This window comes from Haliotis rubra, unplaced genomic scaffold (assembly GCF_003918875.1).
Source record: "Haliotis rubra isolate DU_JTF1 unplaced genomic scaffold, ASM391887v1 Scf1326, whole genome shotgun sequence".
Lineage (NCBI taxonomy): Eukaryota > Metazoa > Mollusca > Gastropoda > Lepetellida > Haliotidae > Haliotis > Haliotis rubra.
In genome coordinates, this window is record NW_025765255.1 from 175,959 (window position 1) to 194,620 (window position 18,662).

Here is an 18,662-nt window from a genome sequence, read left to right on the forward strand (position 1 = left end):
AACATGGAGACGCCCGCAGCTTCAGGAGGGGGACCAAGTCCGCGGCGGTGGGCAGAGAAACTCAAGTCCTCCATCTACAGGAAGAAGGCCATCTATACAGCATGTCTGTTGTTTGGGAACTTTATGTCGGTGAGTTTTGTGAGCTTGTACGCATTGTTACGGATGTGTCACGACCGTGTTTGTATGTGTCATAACTGTTTGTAGTCGTATGACTGTGTTATGACTGTAATGTGGTATGTGTTGAAGACTTGCACTGACCACATCATGTGCATGACATGTGTATACATGGCATATCATTATTGTTAAACATTGTGTCCGATGACATTCTCTACTTGTATCATCAATGTTTGATAGAGATTTAAAAACACACACTCATGATATTTGTGGAACTGTACAATCGACACTGTTTTAGCAGAGATTTCCTATGGCCGTAGAACGGGTTTAGTTACGTTACTACATGACACTTTAAGGTTACACTTTGCAAGCCCACCTTAAGAGATACTAGAAACTAATATGAAATGCCTAAACTGTCTTTTATTAAAACAAAATGTATCTATGTATCCTGCATGCAGAGTTAAAATTTCCGATTCGTCCAAATACCGATGATGGTGGGTCTGCACAAAAAAACAAAGACATGTTAGTTGTTTCCATCGGCCTACGGTAACGAAACTGTTCACAAAATTTATACTTTACTTTAAGATATTCTTACAAAGCAACGTCCATCCAAAACTACTTGCACAACAAACAAATCAGTAGTAGTAGTAGTAGTAGTAGTAGTAGTAGTAGTAGTAGTAGTAGTAGTAGTAGTAGTAGTAGTAGTAGTAGTTGTAGTAGTAGTAGTAGTAGTAGTAGTAGTAGTAGGAGGAGGAGGAGCAGCAGCAGATGCAGCAGCAGTAGCAGTATAGCAGCCACGGCAGCTAATGGGATTTCTCCCAGGAAGCGCTGCCTAGTCCAACCCACCACTCTCCTAATTTGCGTCTAGAGATCAGGTAGTACCAAACCAAGGGCACCGAGAACAATGGGGAGCCAGATGACAATGTATTTGGGATGCAAGCGAGACATGCGAGGCCCGCATATTTGCCATGTTTTTTCCACAATCTTGTCAAACACGAAAATTCAATGTCATAAATAAGATAAAAAATGGACAAGGTCAGGTTGTGTTGTCGAGGATACGTCTGAGGGTGCAAATGGGCCTAATTGTCATTTTCCATGACATCCCCAAGATATTCTGAGTCGTAACATTGATGGTCCACTGAGTCAAAACCAAAAGCATGGCGAAGGCAGTAATAAAAGCCACACAATAATGTCGCTTAAGACATCGTGTTTGTGCCAAAAGCTGGGCGTCCACCTACAAAGTTTTGGGCTGTCTCCTTAAATTCATTAAGTAATCTATACTACTGGAATAAAGTAACTGTGCATTATTTGATGTTTTGCCATTTTTAATACAAAACATAATATCATGATTTGTGGTGTTTAACTTAATCAATATTTAACTGCTGACAGGGTAATATCCCAATCTGTATGATTTTATACTGGGCCTCGTGACACGCCCTTGAAGAGATGTGATGTCAAAAGTCAGTTCACAAATTCAGTATCGTGTGTGTCCACCATTGGCGTCGACGCATAGACGACACTAAGCGATTGAAGAAAGCTTGGGGAATGTTGTTCCATGTCTGAAACAACGCTTGTCCCAGTTCAGCTAACGTCAATGGCTAACGTCAATTCGGGGCTTGACGTAAACGTCTCTCCATTTTATGTCAAGCGTACTCGATGGGGACAGGCCCGGAGAAACAGCTGGCCAGGGGAGTACCGGAATGTTCTGCTGTCGGTTACGTCTCTGTCCTTGAATGCGCATGAGGTCAGTGATGTCATCCCTGTATCATCAGATTGCCATTGACAATGAAAAGTTGTGTCAGACCATGAGATGTGATGCCCCATACCATAACGCTACTGCCACCGTTGAACAAAGCACGCGTATACATACCGTTCACCGCGCCCTCTGTACACCCTTGCCCTGCCATCTGAGCTGTCTGGCCACTTCAGTTTGGGCCATTCCAGTATCCATCATACCCACGGCGTGGGGACGCTGATTTTCTGTAAGCCGTGGCATAAGCGTACTCGCAGTTCATGTTGAAATTAACGTGTTTTCCACAACATTCAGAGTTTAGAGAATAATCCACCTGTTTTCAATTTTCAATATCACAACAAAATGTGTGAACTTCAGGTGTCAAAAGCATTCAAAAAGTGAGTAAGATCATTGTGCACGTGTTTTCCACAACGCAGAGTTTACGATACCGTTCTTCAATTTTGACATCAAATTTCAGGTGTGCAAAGTGTCTGGCTACATGTTTATTTAGTGTTATGTTTATATGTTTATTTTTCAAATAACTTTTATTTCATTTCAATTTTTATGTTATGCACAGTTACTTTTTCCGTTCAGTATACAATTCATATTTTCACATCATCGTCATTATGCAAGTCGTCGTCGTTGTCGTTGATGTTGTTGTTGTTGTTGTTGTTGTCAACACAACACAGATATTCGCCCAGTCCATATCACATTCAACGTGACATGTATAATACGAAATGGCTATGAATTTGGTTTATATGCTTCACGTATCTTTTCATGAACCTTAATGTGTACGGCATAGTTCATCTTCTCTATATGGAAGAAAGAAAACACGCTTTGAAATAGAATACATCTCCCTCCCTGATCAGTCAACATGGGGAGTCATGGTTGTGTCATGTTGGCCCGCGAAGTAAGTTTACTTCTCGAATTACTTCAATTATACACTGCAGGCGAGAGAAGCAATTTGTCTCTATGTCTCAGATCGACAGGGTTGACATTTAATTATCTAGTAGATTGTGGATATTTGACACCCCAAACGTGACACCATATACAGTGCTGGCTGCAGCACTCACAAGAGATCGCCAGCACCAGGGTTTAGGCATTTGTATTTTGATGATCATGATAAAGTTCGCGTTTCCTGTTGACTGGGTTGTGTCCTATTGTGCAACTTTGTACAATAACCATTCCAGAATTTTCAGACCAATTCATTTAACTAGATACATAAATATTAATCAGTATTATTTGATATATCCAAGCACTTGTATATTGCAACACTACGCTTCTTATCACCCTTTCAAACATGTCGTGCAGCGTGCTCTGTCGTACAGCAAGCTCTGACAAACAGAAACCTGGAAATCTCCAAAAGAGGCTCTGCCGCTAGAAAAGTTTGGCTGTCTGGTACGGACTTGATATGAAATCAATCACATTGTGCGTTACAAAACTGCACTGAATAAGCGCAAAAAATACATAACAGGTGTAACCAGTGAGCCAGATGCATTGTGAATCATTTCATGACCTCATCAAACTGGGGCAGTCTGTGACGTCTTAGTTAAGGCCATGCTGCCTACACCCATAAAATATAGAAATACGATGTTATTAAAGTTTAAAATTAAAACTCATTTAAAAATACCATTTTTCTCATGACACAAGAAATTGGAATTCAGTGTAACCATAGTTGTTTGTGATGTCTTTTTTTCACTTTCACGCGGATCGGCTGAAAAGTAGGTCATTGTCTGAATAGGTTAATGAGACTCATGTCTCGGTTTTGCTGAAGAATTTCTGTGGAAACATTATCCAATGAGCGCGAAGCAAAAATATACTTTTATACTGGATCGCTGAAAATCATCGATGACACCAGGTGTTCTTGAAACGAGAGCAAGCCCTACCTTGCCGGTAGCACTCGCCACTTACATCGTAATTAATACACGTATCTATGTAAAAGTACCTCTTATGACACCAGGTGTTCTTGAAACGAGAGCAAGCCCTGCCTTGCCGGTAGCACCCGCCACTTACACATCGTAATTAATACACGTATCTATGTGTAAAGTACCTCTTATGACACCAGGTGTTCTTGAAACGAGAGCAAGCCCTGCCTTGCCGTAGCACCCGCCACTTACAACATCGTAATCAATACACGTATCTATGTAAAAAGTACCTCTTATGACACCAGGTGTTCTTGAAACGAGAGCAAGCCCTGCCTTGCCGGCGCACCCGCCACTTACAACATCGTAATCAATACACGTATCTATGTAAAGTACCTCTTATGACACCAGGTGTTCTTGAAACGAGAGCAAGCCCTGCCTTGCCGGTAGCACCCGCCACTTACATCGTAATTAATACACGTGTCTATGTAAAGTATCTCTTATGACACCAGGTGTTCTTGAAACGAGAGCAAGCCCTGCCTTACCGGTAGCACCCGCCACTTACAACGTCGTAATTAATACACGTATCTATGTAAAGTATCTCTTATGACACCAGGTGTTCTTGAAACGAGAGCAAGCCCTGCCTTACCGGTAGCACCCGCCACTTACAACGTCGTAATTAATACACGTATCTATGTAAAGTATCTCTTATGACACCAGGTGTTCTTGAAACGAGAGCAAGCCCTGCCTTACCGGTAGCATCAGCCACTTACAACATCGTAATTAATACACGTATCTATGTAAAGTACCTCTTATGACACCGGGTGTTGATGAATGTACTGCACAACCAATAGCACAAGCAAAGTTCTGGTTAGCTTTTGAATAAGTCCTGGGAATATTTATTCAAGTTATTTTAGAGTGCTCAGCTAAGCTAAGGGCTGTTTCCTTAGACGTTTTGATAATCAAATCTGCAAACCATGAGCGGCTTGTTATGAAAACGTTTTTCATTGAAGGAAAGACAAGGACAGGACAACAGTCAATGAGCATATTATATGAGATTGTTCATGTAAACCACCGGAGAAAGGAACATATACAGACATGTCTGAAGATAGATGAAACCAACACTCTCAATAAAAATGTGTTTTGGATGGTGATGCATTTGATAAGGGTGTCGCACTTGTGGTTTAGACGTTAAGCACGGTTTTGGGTACTATTTCAGTCTTGTGAAGTTTAGATAACATTTTCATATTGATACTTTTTGTCAAAGTTTAAGTGTAGACATTATTTTGACCAGTTGTTTATCAGCAACTTATTTGCTGCGGTACAGTGTTCCTCATTAGTCTACAACCCGAGAAAGGTTCATCCTTACCAAGAACATCTGCCAGAACTAAAGGGACATTACAAGTTGTTCACTGGTCTCGAGGGGGACATTGGCTGATGTACCCTCGATGTTTGTTTATGTTCCCTGAGCCCGATGGGACCAGTGAACAACGTATTTATCTTACCGAACACCTCAATGGTAATTTTGAACTGTTTGAAGCACGGGTATCGGATCATAGTATGGTGTACAAGACGACAAGAAAAACAAACTTAGAGTTATCTCCCTTCCATCGATTTGCATTCGCAAAACATCGGTAATTTCTGTACGTCACACGTGATTCAATGTTATTCGAGGTAAAGAATTACCACTACGAAGTACAAAATGAGTCTGGCATTCCCAGTGGGGTTAATAGAAAATGTTACTCGCTTGTAAGCGGGGTACATTGAAAATAATAGAAGAGCGCTCAGCCAATCAGAAAACGACATTTATGTGTGAGGCAAGATAACATTCAATGTTCACGATTCCTTTATCCAGAAATTTGGTAATTCGGGCGATTAAATGATTCGGCACTGTCTTAATAAACCAGCCAATTACTGTTGTTGAGCTTATACAGGGGCGATGGGGTAGCACAATGGTTAAAGCCGAAGACCAGGGTTCAATTCCCTACATGAGCACAATCTATGAAGCCCATTTCTTGTGTTCCCCGCCGTGATATGCATATAACGAACTAGGGTTGGAACGAGGTCCCTTTAAGTTCGTTCTAACCGTAGTATACTGTACTCACTCACTCACCCATTCACTCACTCTGGTGAGTAAAGGCGGAAGACCCGGGTTCGTATCACCACATGAGTACAACCTATGAAGCCCATTTCTGGTGTTCCCTGCCGCGATTAGGCTGGAATATTACTAAGAGCGGTGTAAAACAATACTCACTCACATTGCACGTACGTCATAACCCAACAGTAGTGACTTACCGTCTCATGTACTTTATCCAGGGCTGGATCAACGGACAAAGAGGACCCTCCCTTCTGGATCTCCAGCTCATCACGGGAACCGACATGTCCCAAGGGTCAGCCTTCTTTACCGCTGCTGCTGTCGGGTCTCTGGTCGGAGCTGTTGCTGGAGGCGCCATCTACGACCGCTGCAACAAGTACATGTCCCTGTTCATCTCCATGGCTGGCCACGGACTGACGGTGGCGGTTATCCCCCTGTGCTCCGAGTATTGGCTCATGATCACAGTCTTTGTGGCTCACGAGTTCTTCCTGGGAATCTTCAAAACAGGTTGGTCACCAGCCTTTGTCTGTGTCTGAACAGTGTAAGGGTCCTCAGTTCACTTTGCACAGGATCATATACTAGCCCTCATCCGCTGATTGTGGGTACGAAATCCAGAGTGAGTAAATGAGTGAGTTAGTAAATATACCACGGTTAAAACTTTAACTTTGCTGATAAAGTTAGTTAAAACTAACTTTAGTTCGTTCTAATTGTAGTTGTTCAAAAGCATTTCGACTAAAATGTACAGCCCAAAAATAGTGGAACTTCGTGATCATAATAACATCGGTCAGATTGTTGTAACAGTTTATTGTATCTCTTTGTTGTTTTTACGTCGATTGTTAGCAATTGTCCTGCGGGGGACACCAGCAATGGGCTTCATACATTGTGTCCATGAGAAGAATCAACCCATGACCAGCGAACTCTTCAACCACCACCGCTTCTCGAACTGCAAATGGTTTATCATCAAGAGGGGCGGTGGGGATCCTCCACATGGGTACAAAGTGTGAAGCCCATTTCTGGTGTCCCCCGTTGTGATATTGCTGGAATATTGCTGAAAAGCGGCGTAAAACCATACTTATTTACCCAGTATCATCAAGAAATGCGTCCTCTCATATTTTTATTTACATTAGATGTCCATTATCAGTAATTGTTACTTTTACATATAATCATTTAGCTAAACCAAGGTGTGTCCGGATAAGGATAGATCCCAGCAATCTACATTTGACGTTAAAAGTGTGTTTTAGTGGATCGGGTGGTCAGGTTTCATGACTAAGTTGATTGACTGTACGACATGAATCGCTGCCAGAACTATCAATCACTGAATTGTCTGAACCAGAATATATCGGCGTGTAACAACAAACATAGCAAAGTAACAGAAACGTCGAGATTTACCTGAAATGACACAAAGTCACTCTTGGTCATTCATGTATTGTGATTAAGAAATATGTGTACAGACGTGAATTTGCCACTTTCTATTTGCTGTTTTCGTTTGTTATGTAACGCCGCACCGAGCTATATTTCATCTATACACAAAGAACTTAATTAAGCACCCCATGTATTTTTGCAATGATAGGTTTTCAACACGTACATAAAACTTCTCGTGGTGACCAAGATGGAAAAACATAATTTTTCTGACAAGTATGATCCTTTGATAAGATATGTCCAATTTAATGTACCTTTATAACATAGGAGTCAACTGAAATATTCCACAATATCAAGTGCATTTACTGTGCTAAAACAAGGTATGCCACCATAATAACAAGGCAAATGTTCAATACTCACTGTTTTCCATTGTTGTCATGCTGTACTTTCCAAAAAGTCTGTGATGCAACGACAGAATGTTTGAATCCATGTTGATTTTATGATGATAATTGCTCATTTAAAAACACACACTGATTTTTAAATAAAACCATGTCTGTACAAGTATGGCCCTGGAATGTTTAATGCTGAATGTATTGATGAATGTGAACATTCAAAATGTCATTGTGCATGTCTTACACGATTCAAGATTAATACCGAGTGTAACCTCCATGTGACTGTATGACAGCCACCACTCTCCTCCTCATTCCCCTGTCAGCCTCCTGATCCTCCGAAGGGTAAACTACGAGTACGGCAGCTACCAATTGGACCAGGTTCTGTACAGGAGGATCCCTATGTTGCACACCACGACCAATCATGTCCCAGATATGCTCAAAAGGGTTAGGATCGGGTCTCGTTCAATCGTGAGATATCTCAGAGGGTGCTTAACTAGATTCTTTGTGTATATATGAGACTTGGCAGTGCGCAGTGACCGACAGTATGACCATCGATGTGCGCACTAAGGACAGTCTTATCGCATTCACGCAAAACATTGGTCCCTGAAGACCAATTGTAAACTGTATCCTGGCGGTAAATGCTCTTTGTAGATGCTGCATTTTGTAACCGTGATTGCATAAATAGCGTTTTGTTCTTTTCCTATACCTATGATTTAGAGCAAATATACAAAATTGAAATTCATAATGAACAAATGAGGAAATATATATGAAGATAAACTGTTGTCGATTCACAAAGAAAATGTTTTTCAGCACAAATAGTTTTTATTTCTTTGACTGTATAAATAGATTACATAAGATAACAGTTATGATGCATTCCTACGTAACCTCCAGCCAATATCATCTGCAGCGCTGTGACGTATTGTGCAAACCACAGTACACAGAACTAGGACGGTTTTAAGCAGCATGTTGAGTCACTTCGTCAAAGATCATGATGTAAGCAAGACTGCACAAACAGGTAGAATTTGATTAGGCGTATTCTACCATCACTCCTGGGACAGTTTTTGAAGTGATCTGTGGCTGGGCATTTTTACGTAAAAATAATTGGTTCCGTGAAGATTGGGGTAATTAAAGAAACTTCAAAAACTTGAACCCTACCATGTTTGAATTGTTATATTTGTGCCGCGAAAACAAATATTGATTTCAAAGATAAGAACTCTAAGATTATCATTAGTAGTTGAGTTTTATGCGAAAAATGTATTTTTCATTATTTAGGGAAAGGTTCTTACAAACTTTGCAATGTTAAATTTGTAGTCATTTTCTTTGACTAAACGTCATGCGTCATGCTCGCTTAACATATCATTATTGAAAGTCAACCTCATCAAAAACTCAACTAAGAGTTATAGTTTATTTCAGCTTCTCAGTTTCGTTGCAGCTATTTGAGCACGTGGTGTAATTTATGTTTCAAATATGACCAATTAAAGTCAGTTTGCACAACTAGGAAATAACATATATACCCTTTAGTCGCATTCTGTTGTCATGAGGAAATGAGAACACAGTACTCATGTTGTAGTCTAGTTATCATGTACCATCAATACTGCTCTGTACTGGAGGTACTGAAGTATTATAACTATAAGAATGAATTGTCTTGCAGGCAGCAACGTGGAGCTACTCAGGGTATGGGGCGTTGAGAGCAAACCGTACATGCAGGCGTTCCACTTCCTGTGGTCACTAGGAGGAATTGTCTCCCCTTTTGTCCTTGAACCCTTCCTAGCCGTCAGACGCGATGTGGTTCAAAACTCAACAGGGTTAATGGCAGCCAATAACTCAGATCCCGGTGGCTTTCTCAATGCTTCAGCCATTCCACCAGAGGAGCCATTGGAAACAAGTATCATATGGCCTTTTGTGATGACAGGTTTGATGACCATCTTGTCATCACTTCCCTTCTTGGTTGTCTTCATCTTTAACAGAAAGGATGACCATGAGGAGGTTACAAAGGCACTGGATGGTAAACGACAAGGGAAGAAGTTATCCCGGAAGCTGCTAGTTCTCACGCTTGGACTTCTGGGTGTATTCTATTTCTTCTTGGACGAAGTTGAGGATTCGTCAGTGTCCTTCCTGGCATCCTATGTGGTCAAACAATTCAAGTGGACAAAGATCATGGGCGCAAGAATTACTTCGACGTTCTGGGCATCGTATGCATTTGGTCGTCTAGCCGCCATCTTCTTCATCAACTATGTCTCGCATATGAAGATATGTGGCCTGTTCTTCATCTCCCTCATTCTGGCTCAGGTTGGGATGATCTTTTCAGGAATGTACCTGTCCGATGTGGGCATATGGATCACTACTTGTGCTGTTGGGTTTTCGATCTCCATAAGTTTCCCCGCCATGCTGACATGGATTGAGAAGGACTTTGTTCAACTGTCAGGAAAAATAATGTCTGTTATCTTCGTATCCGTGGGCCTGGGTGGGATGGTGAACCCTCAGATCATTGGCTACCTGATGGAAGAGTCTACCCCTCTTTGGTACAACTATGTATTGACCATAGAGAGTGTCCTGTTATTCTTTAGTTTCCTCGTGCTGGTGTGGCTTGTCAAGAAGGTCCTGAGCATTTACCATTCTTCGCAATTTGAGCTCCCTGATAAGAAGTAAAGGCACTTCCAATGGTGTCCTCATGACAAACCATTTTGGAAGTATGTGGCGGTTTGAAATGGGGTGATTGACTTTTTGCAGGGATATAAATAGTTACTAAAATAAATGTTTTGACACACATCCGCGCGCGCACGCACGCACGCACACACACACACACACACACACACACACACACACACACACGTGCTCACTTGATTCCTCAATGATGTCGTGGAAAACAAGTTGTGCAGCTCCTCTATATTAATTATTAGATAGTCGGACCCTCACGAGGGCGATGTATTACAGGAATAGAGCCAGTGGTTACAACAATAAGAGAACAAGGCTATGTTTTGCAGAGGGTCGGCTGAAGTATCGAAACTGACCAGGCAGTACTTGGTGACTTCCGTTGAACAACACTGATACGGTGGTAAGCTGTTGACGAAATAAATATTCGCTTGCACCTGTATTTGCAACTTTATTATACACGGAATCACGGATGCTACAGCGATGCTATACAGAACTGTTAAACAGAGAAACTATCTTTGTAAAATCTTCGATTAATTCAACATTGTTTGCAGTGTCTAGGAGAATGCATATGTATGTTGTGCGGTTCATAAAGGAGACAGGGTATTCCCTAGCGTTGACGTTTTATGTCTATATTTACATACACGCGGCACTGTTCGCAATGTCCTGAAGAATCCCTTGTTATTCGTAAACAAATAGCAATCTTATTCAGGAGTCTCCAAAAGAAGATTAGGAAGTCACAAATCGAGATGGAGTTCTATTTGACTGGAATTCTTCGGATACCGTACACGCCATTGTGCCACAGTAATTGAGAATGGTCTAACGCAGCTTTTCGCAATATTCAAAGATCATCAAGGCGTGGAACCACATAAATGGGATCCACACGTTGTACACATTTGGGGAGTCGACCCCAGGCCTTCAGAGTGACGAACGAACAATTTAACCACTCGTCTACCCATAATTACGTTTTTAGGGACGGGGACTATATCTAAATTTGACCTAAAACGCATTCGTAAAACACTTACATATCAAAATTCCAGGGTGGTGGGGTAGCCAAGTGGTTAAGGCGTTCGCTCGTGACGCCGAAGACAAGGGTTCGATTCCCCACATGGGTACAATGTGTGAAGCCCAGTTCTGGTGTCCCCCGCCGTGATATTACTGGAATATTGCTAAATGCGGCCTTAAACTAAACTCACTCACTCGAAATTCCAAGCTCGTTTCATTCTGCAGTGTACAGTCTCTACAAGCATGACGTGGTTTGGATTTCACATAAAAACAAATAGCTGGTTGCACACCAGCTATCATCCCACAGACCGTCATTGCCAATCAACAGACAGTCTTGATTGAAGGTATTCGAAGGCTCCCCATCACGCCACAGAGGGTCGACCACCGGAGTATCATCCGCCCATTTCCACTCGCCCTCTACATCCGTGTCTTCCCCCCCTATCCATACACCGCCTGAAAACACAAACAGTCTTAATGATATTTGGAAACATCATCAACCGAGAACGACACAAGGGAAATCTAAGGACACCGGCAATAGGTTATAAGGAAACAAATACTGGGGAGCAAGTTGATTTCTTATTACAAATATCTCAAGTGGTCATATAATGCTCGGACATTGAAAAGGCCCGGGGCTTAGTCAGTACTCAAAGAATGCTTCAAGATTGATTTATTTCTATAAATATCCATTTGAAAAGAAATGAAAACATTTGTGTTGCTGAAGACCAATTCTTACTCGGATCTTCACGTGCCCATATATATTCGGGGTGAAGTGGTTGCAAATATATTTCCTAACTCACTACTCAATGAATCAATTTGGTTGAACAAAAAGCAAAATGTACCCAGGCACATAGTACTTTTTACAAGAAAGAGTAATGGTTAACTAGCCAAATTTAACATCAGTTCTTTCAATTTTCAATTTAATATAACATGTCCTTTTCCCCTCAGTTACGTCATAATTTATCTACATGAGCCTGTCCTTTTATTCAAGTAACAACAACTGTATCCTCAAACTTTAACATACATATTATATATTATTTACAAAGACCGAACCCTACACCTCAGAACCTCAGGTCAAACCTCCCAGTAACCTCCTTTCTCTTGACGCCGTTTAGCCCTAGTTTTCATCCTCTCGTATAGTGAGACACATTTTTGTCTACATTACAAGGAGAATTCAATCATATCGTCACCTGTGACCTTTATGTTGTGAAATGCCCACGTGATCTTGTGAGCGGTGTCAATTTGAAACAGACGACCGCCATCTGATTCACATCTAGATTTGGCGCTTGACCAGCTCAGGCTCTCTGTAGACAACTTGTAGCAGAGGGGTATCGAGGGGACGTATTTGTAGCCGGCGTCTCCAGAACAGTTGACTGTAGTATAGATAAACAGGCGTACATTGATATGTAGCAGACGTCGCTGAATGGATAAAATTGTACATGTTGCTGATCATCTCCCTTGATGTAATATGCCATTTTCAAATACAACTATTGGTCCAGGTGAGCTATTCCTTGTACACGTAACGTTCAACACTGGTTTGTCCTTACCTACTTCTCTGGCGAAATCTGCTTTGGTGAAAGACTTGTGTTACAGATGTACGAAAACATTTTTGTGAAATCCCCCAAAGCATTGAATTGTAACTGTGAGGCAATGGAAACTATACCTCCGTATTTTCTCGTGAATAAAACATAAACTAATAGTAATAGTAAACTAGGGGCGGTGGGGTAGCCTAGTGGTCAAAGCGTTGGCTCGTCACGCCGAAGACCCGGGTTCGAATCCCCACATGGGTACAATGTGTGAAGCCCATTTCATATTATGAACGGTCCCTGGACAAAACCTACCGCAAACCATGTCTAAGACACATGATCGTGGGTCAAAACATGTATCAGTTTCTTATATAAATATGCCGACTAGGCTATGTCAACTTGCTCATGTACACCAATGAATCATCACGATAATGGTTAACACAATTACAGATTGGGTTGTCCCCTGGCTTTATGAATGTTTAAAAGAGCACTGTCCCTGTGAGGGCGGTGGGATAGCCCAGTGGTTAAAGCGTTCGCTCGTCACGCCGAAGACCCGAGTTCGAATCCCCACATGGGTACAATGTGTGAAGCCCATTTCTGGTGTCCCCCGCCGTGATGTTGCTGGAATATTGCTAAAAGCGGCGTAAAACCAAACTCAGTCAGTAATAGTAAACTAAAGTAATAACTGATTATTCGATATGTTTTCAATGATAATCTCACAAATATGACGTAAACATAGGGCACCATAGGTTGCAATTTCGATGCCTGTTTTCAATTGCATACATATTTTAGTCTGGCAGGCTAGGATTTCTGCAAGGAAACACTATGCAAATGTTCTATTGTAATTCCATGTCACGCTCTCACCTCTTCCCATATTCCTGACATTTTAAACGTTTTTCATTATGTTCCAGATTTGACAACTTTTACCAAAATGTAATAACAGAATATATTTTTTATATGATCATGTATTACTATACCATAAGTCATCACACTTTACAAAAGTACAAATAGTATGAAAAAAGTATACCTATATTTGCCTTGAAATACTGTGTGCTGGGTGACTGGGTGAGACCAGGCTCCGTAGATTCCAGTATCTTATCCAACAAATAGCACCTGCCATCAGGAGTGTGAAAAAATGATAGACAGCTGTTGCCATAGTAGCACTTGTATGCACATTCTGTTTGTGATGTCATCGAAATTGGTGTGACGTCATTCACGACCATACTGGATAAAGCATTGACAATCTGGAAAACACCAGCCATTGTAATGATCAAATACCACAGATTGTACGTATTCAAACAGTTTCTGCTCTCTTCAGCACTGAGAAATGAGACGACGTTAAGTTTATGAATTGTTGCCCTTGCTGTTAATCATTGGCTCTTTAGGCAGATCCGTGATTATGTGTGGAGATTCTTGCTATAGGTGGCATAGGTCTGTTGGTGGATCACTCACTAACTTCGATGAGTTCGTGAACACCGGACGTCTCTCCGTGCCACCTTAACGCTGGCTATAGTACGAATGAGCCTGTATCGACGCTGGGAATCACGCAAGCGTCGACAACGACGTATGGCACCGCTGGTGTGGTATCAACGTATCACTGAGTAGACTCCGGCTCTGTCACCTGTCATACATGCTGTCGTTATGTTACCCTTAGTTACCACGGTGAATCAGGTTCAGTAAGATATCGATTCCAATACTTTGATCTAAAATGACATTGGTTCTGAAATTCAAAGACTGCTAGTGTTTAAAGTAAGCCACTCCTTGTTGTGAAAGGAACTTTTGACATTGTTATCATAGTGAAGATTAAAGAGACGTTTGTATGTCAGACAGATAGTATGGCCACGTTGAGTCTTTAGCAGAATGTATAAGTTCACTGTAAACATGGCAAGGAGTATTTGTGTTAATAACAAATTCTCTGTTATACAAACTTTTCAGGGCTACTCCTTAAGTTTAACTCTCTCAGGTGAATGACACCTGAATGTAACACTGTCTGTCTGACTGTCTGTCTGTCTGTCTGACTGTCTGTCTGTCTGTCCAGATACAATCGCATATGGGAAAGTGTAGCCGGTTGTGACAAGTTTTACGTTATGATCAGAACGGAATCGATGGACATTGCAGCTATTCTAGTATTGGGTATGTGGTAATGCCTTTATGAAACAGATTAACTAAATTAAGTAGATTACAATAAAATATCCCATGCACTGGGGAGGAAAAGATTACAACTGACTGGCACCATGGCTCGTCTTGTGTAGAAATCTCCTGAGAGCTTGCGCCCCCTTACGGTTGTAACTCAACAAATTGTTTTATTGTGTTGTGGGGAGATGGACTGGTTCTGATTGTTGATCACGCGTTCTGTGAGTACAGTCTTCCGGTCTTCTTCCTGGACGGGGGGGTTGTCTGTTAAGGGCTACGTCTGCCGGTTGTGAGATTTCACAAACGATTGTCCGAATGTTTTATTGTCCAAATGTAAGACATCATCTCTCACCATCCCCTATATGATGAGCAACTCATCAGCAGACTACTAACGAAAGCTGCAAGGATCAACGTCACGTTCACGTCAGACAAAATCTAATGTCGTAGAGGCATAAATACACCAACGTCCTTGACCTTGGCAATAAGGTTATTCCTCTTGTTTAAGAGAATGTTTTCTTTGCAATGTCGTTGGCTGGGTATATTTGGTTTCAGGCATACCGCTCTTTTGAGTCTTTGAACGGCATAGTTGAGTCTTTATTAAGAAGTGATACACATAAAGGCGAGTGTCTCTGGATGTCTTCTTTATTTTGAGGAACACAACGTTTCGGAGTATATCCTTGTTGTGTTCCTCAAAAACTAGAAGTTGACTGATAAAGGAGTAAGAATATACTCCGACATGTCTAGTTCCTGACAATAAAGAAATTGAGTGATGAAGGAGTAAAAATATACCCCGAAACGTCGTGTTCCTCAAATAAAGAAGTTGACACCCATAAATTCTTGCCTCAAGCTTGTTGACTTGTAAAGTGTGTTCACGAGTGATGAAGTTCTGTTTACCAATCCCTGTTAAACAAATTCCGTTTGTAGACGTTATATTTGTAACCAGCCCACTCAGCCTATAAGTCTACAGGGTGTGCGAACACCATGCCTTGAGTCACACAAGCGGATTGTGTGAGACGCGTAGGCACCATATATTCCAAAGCGTCAATTTGCTTTCTCTTGGAATGAAAATACCTAATTGAACGTATATTGAGACAGATTCTTTTAGCATAAGCATCTCATTGTGGAACAAATAAACATCGGTCTACTACTGGCACTTAAAAAAACAACATGTTCAGTACAGACTGGTCGGAATTCCTTATACATGTTCACATATTTGCACTCGGCTTCCGTCATTCAAGGACGTCAACTGCCTCTTGTTACGTGTTTAGACATACTTTTGTTGGACGAGACGAAAACACTTCAAATTTCCTTCAGGTTTGCACAAAAGAAGTATCGATTTTCGCATCAATACACAAACGAAATGAAGTTTTAGATTTAGAGGAGATTGTTGAAATAGTTTTTGATTCATACTATATATGGCGTATATATTTTTAAATGTTTTTTTATTGAATGAATTTTCAATTACAGTGAATTCCAGAAAATATTGGAATAATATGGAGAATCCGCTATTTTATGTGAATAGGTTATAGATGTAATGAGCGCTTGATTAATGGTGTTATCTTAACAATTCCTACAAAATATCATCATAATTGTGACAGTGTGAACCACTCCGTTAACTAACAAAATCTATCTAATAGAATCAATGTTTTCTCTAAGTATAACACGGTCTTTCGTATTCTTCGTCTCATTCTACTGTGACAGTGAGTGAGTTGAGTGAGTGAGTGAGTGAGTGAGTAGTTCACCCATTTTGTTCTGGGGAGGTAGGGGGGTCAGCAATTTTGTACATCAGAATCTTAAAAATAAGCTTAAACGGTGTGGGGTCATTGATTTTGTACATTACATGCAGAGCGGTCACTTTCTTTGTACACAAATTTTAGGGAGGGAGGGAGGGGGGCATTCACATTGTACATGCTACTCCATAAAAATCATCATCACACCCCCTAGTCACATATTATGAACGGTCCCTGGACAAAACCTACCGCAAACCATGTCTAAGACACATGATCGTGGGTCAAAACATGTATCAGTTTCTAATATAAATATGCCGACTAGGCTATGTCAACTTGCTCATGTACACCAATGAATCATCACGATAATGGTTAACACAGATTGGGTTGCGCCGGGCTTCATGAATGTTTAAAAGAGCACTGTCCCTGTGAGGGCGGTGGGGTAGCCTAGTGGTTAAAGCGTTCGCTCGTCACGCCGAAGACAAGGGTTCGATTCCGCACATGGGTACAATGTGTGAAGCCCATTTCTGGTGTCCCCCACTGTGATGTTGCTGGAATATTGCTAAAAGCGGCGTAAAACCAAACTCACTCACTTACTCACTGTGAACAATACTAGTCCTGGACAGTGAGGAATAACAAAATGTTATGTTCTACCAAGTCGAATGTCGGGGAACAGAGACTGCTACAATATGTATTACTGTTCAACCCAAATCATATATTATTACAACTTTTAGTTTACAACAAAATAACTAAGACGTTCTGATTGTCCAGTAAAGAACATAAGTCAGCATTTCTGTCACTGAAGATTCCATATTGATTTCCGAAAATTCCATAAGAAAGCTCTTATAGTCACACTTTACCATGATCATGTGTTTATGAATCATTAATGATACTTGTGAAGAAAATACTTGTCTGAGACCAACCTGTGCAAGCAGGGAACAGGCACCTTGCTGAAACAAAATGAAACAAATGAAATCTATACACATGGAAAAAAGTATAGCAACAACTATGATTTGTATCCCCCATATAGCCATATATATTCATATCATAATTATTTTTTGTAAAACTATTTTGACACTTCGGATGCAACATACGTTGATTTCAAATATGCATGTGCTGCGATCATAGGTAAGCATCACGTACAATACATGCACCTTTCATTAAGCAAATATCAAGTTTCACTAAACTGTTCTTACAGCTCGACAAAATACAAATCAATTGATTTCGTTACTTAGCAAATATTGGACCTCCTCAACTGTCACCTTCTCAAATATGGCACGTTACTGGTAATCCAACTAATGGCATCTCATTGATGGTTATTGCAAGAAATGTTGGTGTCATCCATTGACTATCAGCCGATTGGCCAGAAAGAATCAGCATGGTAATGACGTTCAGCTAATGGCGTTCGGGACCAGATGACCTATCAGACGTTCGCTGTTATCCCCAGAGCTAAAGGCGAGCTTTTTGTGTTAAGCCCGACGTCACTGGAATTTGAAGGAAGAGTCAATTTCTTTTGTTCTTATGCACAACGGAGAACCTTGGAGCATGTTCCGTTTGGCACGGGTTCATAGATGATGTAGGTGTGCATCTTTGTGACGATCATACAAAATCTGAATGGACAACGGTACATCACTGACGTCCAAGACAGGCTTGTGGTATCACATTTCAATGATCATCCTCTGAACACAGGGACGGTGGGGTAGCCGTGTGGTTAAAGCGTTCGCTCGTCACGCCGAAGACAAGGGTTCGAATCCCCACATGGGTACATTGTGTGAAGCCCATTTCTGGTGTCCCCCACCGTGATGTTGCTGGAATATTGCTAAAAGCGGCGTAAAACCAAACTCAGTCAGTCAGTCAGTCAGTCTGAACACAAGGCCAGTCTCCATGGACAATAGTACTAAGTCACATGGTACACGTGTCGTTGGTGATTGTTTTATGTCAAAAGGTGGCAGCAACGCTACCTTGACCCGATAGGAGTTCAGATAGCGCATGTTTGGGACATCATGGGTCTAAGAATACGAAAGCGAGATAAATCATGCACAAATTGATGGGGTACTGGAACAAGCCC

General features: G+C 41.2%; 2 protein-coding genes across 2 annotated transcripts; one reads left to right on the forward strand and one right to left on the reverse strand.

Annotated features, from left to right (window-relative positions):
- On the forward strand, positions 1 to 10,812 carry LOC124267630 (sodium-dependent glucose transporter 1A-like). Its single transcript, XM_046702593.1, has 3 exons — positions 1 to 129; positions 6,025 to 6,310; positions 9,206 to 10,812. The coding sequence occupies exons 1-3, from the start codon at positions 4 to 6 to the stop codon at positions 10,201 to 10,203; spliced, it is 1,410 nt and encodes a 469-aa protein (XP_046558549.1). The 5' UTR covers positions 1 to 3; the 3' UTR covers positions 10,204 to 10,812.
- Positions 10,813 to 11,034: 222 nt separating this feature from the next.
- On the reverse strand, positions 11,035 to 14,292 carry LOC124267631 (perlucin-like protein). Its single transcript, XM_046702594.1, has 3 exons — positions 13,762 to 14,292; positions 12,399 to 12,581; positions 11,035 to 11,664 (listed from the first exon to the last, which is right to left on the reverse strand). Exons 1-3 carry the CDS (start codon positions 13,994 to 13,996, stop codon positions 11,447 to 11,449), a joined length of 636 nt encoding a protein of 211 aa, XP_046558550.1. The 5' UTR covers positions 13,997 to 14,292; the 3' UTR covers positions 11,035 to 11,446.
- Between the last annotated feature and the right edge of the window lie 4,370 nt (positions 14,293 to 18,662).